At 32.3% G+C, this 5053-nt stretch overlaps 1 protein-coding gene across 1 annotated transcript; it reads right to left on the minus strand.

Moving 5' to 3' along the window:
• Positions 1-367: 367 nt before the first annotated feature.
• Positions 368-2273, minus strand: LOC107921378 (cytochrome P450 76A2). The gene is made up of 2 exons (XM_016851242.1): positions 1285-2273; positions 368-1208 (listed from the first exon to the last, which is right to left on the minus strand). The coding sequence occupies exons 1-2, from the start codon at positions 2200-2202 to the stop codon at positions 588-590; spliced, it is 1539 nt and encodes a 512-aa protein (XP_016706731.1). The 5' UTR covers positions 2203-2273; the 3' UTR covers positions 368-587.
• Between the last annotated feature and the right edge of the window lie 2780 nt (positions 2274-5053).

Below are 5053 nucleotides of genomic sequence, written 5' to 3' on the forward strand. Positions count from 1 at the left end.
TAAAGTTGATGAATTTGGGTCAATTCTAGCCATTTTGTAAAGAATATTTACTTACTGTTACAATGGGCTGCCTTGGCCTTATCAGGGTATTGGCATCACTCAAGCGATTACATGCTGAATAAGTTGTTCTACCCTTTTTACTGTTGTTAGTTCAATACATTAATTCTATGACTTTGAATGCTTTGATACCAAACATAAAATAATGACGGGATGCAGGGGGAGAAAGCATGCAACCACTTTCAAGACTAGATTCAATAAGTTTATGGTGTGGCAATGCTAGTTGAATACAAACTTATCGAATAATTCATAAGAAATTGAATGTTCATGCAACATAAAATAAAATAATATCTCTGTTGCAATCACCGTATCCAAATAATAGTGAAGCTTTATAGACATTGTTCCATTCAAGAAATGCTGATCCTGAGTGAAAATTTACTTTACCATTTCAACAACCTTATCTGACAGTTTTGCTAAAAATAAAAGAACAGTGAAATACAAAGTATGCATCAGATGCTTAATATAAATAATGAACTTGCAAAAGGTTTCAAATCGACCATCTAAATCTAGTAATAATATCCCACTTTACTTTAACCTGCAGATTTCAAGCACATTTTAGGAACTGCCAGCAGTGGTTCTAGTTTTCTCATTGTCACACCTAAAATGTCTCTCATGTCAATTGTCTCTTTGGTCACGTTGCCTCCAAGTTCCCAATCAAAGTGGTGAAGCAATGAGCCTAAAACAAGGTGAAGAACTCTCTCACCCAGTGCCACACCTGCGCACATCCTTCTTCCAGCTCCGAAAGGAATCAGCTCAAAGTTCTGGCCCTTGTAATCTATTTTCGACCCAATAAACCTCTCTGGCTTGAACGACAAAGGGTCATCCCACACTTCAGGATCCCTTCCAATTGCCCAAGCATTTACAAAAACTTGTGTGTTTTGGGGTATATGATATCCCATGAATTCAGTGTCTCGCATTGCCCTTCTTGGGACAAGGAATGGGATTGGAGGGTGCAATCGGAATGTCTCTTTGATCACTGCGTTCAAGTAATGAAGGTTCTGAATATCACTCTCTTCTACCCTTTTGTTTGGTCCAACAACACGACTAAGCTCTGCTTTGACCTTAACCATGCTTTCTAGATTGCAAAGCAACTCCGTCAATGCCCATTCTACGGTGCTGCTTGTTGTTTCTGAACCTGCCATAAATAACTCCTGCTCCGAAACATGCAGCAACGTGTCAGAAAAAAATCAGTATATGACATATAGTTTCAATAAGTAAGGGAAGTACCAGGATAAAGACATTGAGGTTTTGGTCAGATAATTTAGCTGGTTCATCTTTGCCATTTCCTTCAAACTCAAGCAACAGATCCAAGAAATCCCTCTTATTATTTTCACTCAACTTCTTATCTTCCATTCTTTGCTTTACAAACTTTGAGGCGATTTCAATGGCCTTACCCAGATCCTTGTTCATCTTCCTTTTCAATCCTTGAGGGTCAAACCATTTCAACCATGGGAAATAATCTGCTATATTTCCTGTTCCAGACAATGACATTAGCCTCAGAATAACAAGGAAGAATTCAGAGCCTTCCTTAGAATTTGGATCGAACAAATCTTGCGACAGCATAAGGTTTCCAAGCAAATTTAAACTCAACAAGAACACAAAACGAGCCACATGGATTCCATCCCTATTCGACTCTCCTCGAATCTTGCTCGCCTCGTCTTCGATCCACCCGAGCAAATCGTCAAGGCATTTTCTTCGTACGCAAGCCGTTTCGTTTATCCGCTTGTTGACCAGCATATCCACCGTGACCAACCGCCTCAGCACGCGCCAGTATGAACCGTATGGTGCTAAAGCCACTGAGCTCTTGTGGTAACCGTGGGCACGCATGATTTCCGTGATGTGGCGCTCAGCAAAGGTGAGATCATAGTTCTTGAAGAACTCGGTGGCTGCTTTCGTTGATAGGATTACCATGGTATTAACGGCTCCCAACCTGAGCCATATGACTTGACCATACTTGTCTCGAAGGCGGGTCAGCGTCCGGTGTGGCATGGTGCCTAGGTCAAACATGTTGCCAAAAATGGGCCATCCTGGTGGTCCTGGAGGGAGCTTGCCTGTAACGGAGTTGTTTCTTCTTTGGATGAATAGAAATAAGGCTGATGATGCAAATACGATAAAGCAAAGAAGAAAACTTGGTGGCAAATCCATCGTTTTTTGCAGGCCAAGTTCTTGAGTTCTGGTTTTCTTTAATGGACATAGTAATGGAACACCCCAACATATTATCACAAAATATAATATTAAGACACCTGACCTGAATACTACATTTATTTATACTTTATTTTTGTTTTTTTTCCTAATAATTTTTACTACATATATAATATTCTGAGATGCCTAGGAGATGCCATAATGTTATAAGTATTTTGTCAACTAAGATTAATGGTTTTGTAGAGTTGGGGAGAAAGGTGGGCAAGCAATTTTATTCGCCCACAACCATTTTTTTTTATTACTACGTATAATTAATATTAATATTTTATGCTTAATTGGCTAACAAGGTGAAATTAAAAATTTTGTTTGGAGAGACTTGAGATAAGATTATAAATTTTGGGATAAAATTAAAATTTTATATTTAAAAAAATTAAACTAAATTAATATTTAAATAGATTCAATTTTAATTTTTTATTAATTTTTTAGAAAATTTTGCCCATCGGCAGCCCCTGGCTAAGAGTCTAAATCAAAGTTATCAAAGTTGAGCCGGCTATTAAGTTAGTATCATGAGTCAATTCAGTACTAATTCAGTTATAAAATTATTAAAATATTATTATTTTAAAAATAACTAATATATTTTTATTTTTCATAGCTATATATAATCTTTAAATAAAATGATTAAAAATTATTATTTGAAAATCAAACAAAAGATTATTTTCTGAAAATGATTGTGATTCCACTAATAACCTCACCAGCACCCATTTTTATTTTTTATATTTAAATTTTAGGTTTACAATTATTATATTTTGGGTGTATAAATTTGTATATGATAATAAATCACACACTAACACCCAGTAAAAACAATAAATTAGTTTGAGTATATTAAATATAAATTCTTAAACTTATATATTCTTTTGGGAATTTGATAATAAAAGATTAATAATTGACAGAGATTCGTCGATATTTTTTATGAGAGATTCCTTTGTTGACCAAACCATGTAAGGACGAAAATCACAAGTTTTGTACTGTAATTGTTGAGCATATTTTCGATTCAGCCGTCCTCATTTCACACTACATTCGCACTCCATTTCAATTTAGTTATTTAAGTTATTAGATTAAAATTGATGTTATATTTTTTTTTCTCTCCCTATTATTTTTATCAATTGAAAGCTCTTTCTTTTCTCCTCTTTTATAATTGAAGTTTTTTTTCATAAAACAATTTTAGACGTCACGAATTTGCAAACTAAAATTTAAACTACTTTTTTCTCCGATCTCCAACATTGATCTTCAAATCGACTTAGATCTAAGGCATGTCCTGCTCATTGATGGGTACTAATCCACCGTATCGATCATCAAATCGCCGCTTGGAGTTCGCTGATGGAACTTTCAAATAGTTCAGTGACTAAATTGTAACTTTTTTTAGTTAAATGATCAAAATGAAAACTTACACATAGTTTAGCGAGTAATAGTTTAAGCTTTTTTTATTTTTTTTTATTTTGTCTTCCAGTAAACTATACAATTGATCACCCAACTATCATAACTTTTCAATTTGGACACTGAAAATAAAAACATTTGCAATATGGGCACTTCCGTTACATACTTTTATCATTTTAGTCACTGTCGTTGCATTCTTTTATTATTTTAGTCACCCACCGTTAATTTGACATTACATACACTCATTTTAGTCACCCAAGTTTAACAAATTTTTATTTTGTTCACTCATTTTACCTTTTTAATTTCCTTTATATTTTAAGAATTAATTTTAGTTTTTTTAGCAAAGGAAAAACCTAGTTTCTATAGGGAAAATTGGTTTAGAAAAATGATTTTATATATTTTCATGTTAGTATTAATATCAATTTTTTTAGTAAAAGAGAAGCAAAAACTTGAGGTTTTATAGGAAATTAAGTGGGTTTTTATAGGAAAACTTGAGTTTTTACAAGAAAAATCAATTTATCTTTTTCATTTCCTTTTTATTTTTTCACTTAATTTTAGTTTTATTTCTATAAGAGAGAAACCTGGGATTTATAGGAAATTATTTGGGTTTTTATAGGGGAAATTCATTTTATCTTTTTAATTTCCTTCATTTTTTTCTTTTCTAATTTTAGCTTTTTTCGAGAGAAAAACATGGGACTTTATGGGAAATTACTTGTGTTTTAACAGGGAAAGGCCTGAATTTTTTACATGATAATGAGTTACAAGTGAAAATTGTGACTTTTATCTTAGTAAATGAATAACTCAATTACCTGTAAAAATCTAGTTTTTTATAATAAAAAATTGAGTGACTAAAATGAAAATTTACTAAAGTTGGGTGACGAAAATGAGTTTATATAATGACAAATTAACGACGGATGATTAAAATGATAAATGTATATAACAACAATGACTAAAATGATAAAAAAAATGTAACGACTGTGCCCATATTGCAAAATTTCTATTTTTAGTGCCTAAAATGAAAATTTATGAAAATTGGATTACCACTGCAGAATTTACCCTTTGTCTTTTCATTATGATGCAATTTGTTATATATTTTTAAAATTTTATATTATGATTGATAATCAAATTTTTTTAATTATTCGTGGACAATGTAATATGCTTACCCGTCGAGAAAAAAAAGGCAACCTGATTTGGATATTGTTTGCTTTGGTCCCTTTGCAATAGCCTCATTTTAAAATTGGTTTTTGAAGATAATTTTCAATCCTACTTCATTTATGGAATATATATATATAAGTCTAAGTTCTTCAAAAAGAATTTTATGTCTCAACTCCAAATTAACTATCAAAAACACTTAAAAAACTGTGAAAAGTGCTTCACATAAATATCCTTTAAATTTTTAAAATTAACAAAGATATCCTAT

The sequence above is a fragment of the Gossypium hirsutum genome, chromosome D04 (genome assembly GCF_007990345.1).
Source record: "Gossypium hirsutum isolate 1008001.06 chromosome D04, Gossypium_hirsutum_v2.1, whole genome shotgun sequence".
Taxonomy (NCBI): Eukaryota; Viridiplantae; Streptophyta; class Magnoliopsida; order Malvales; family Malvaceae; genus Gossypium; species Gossypium hirsutum.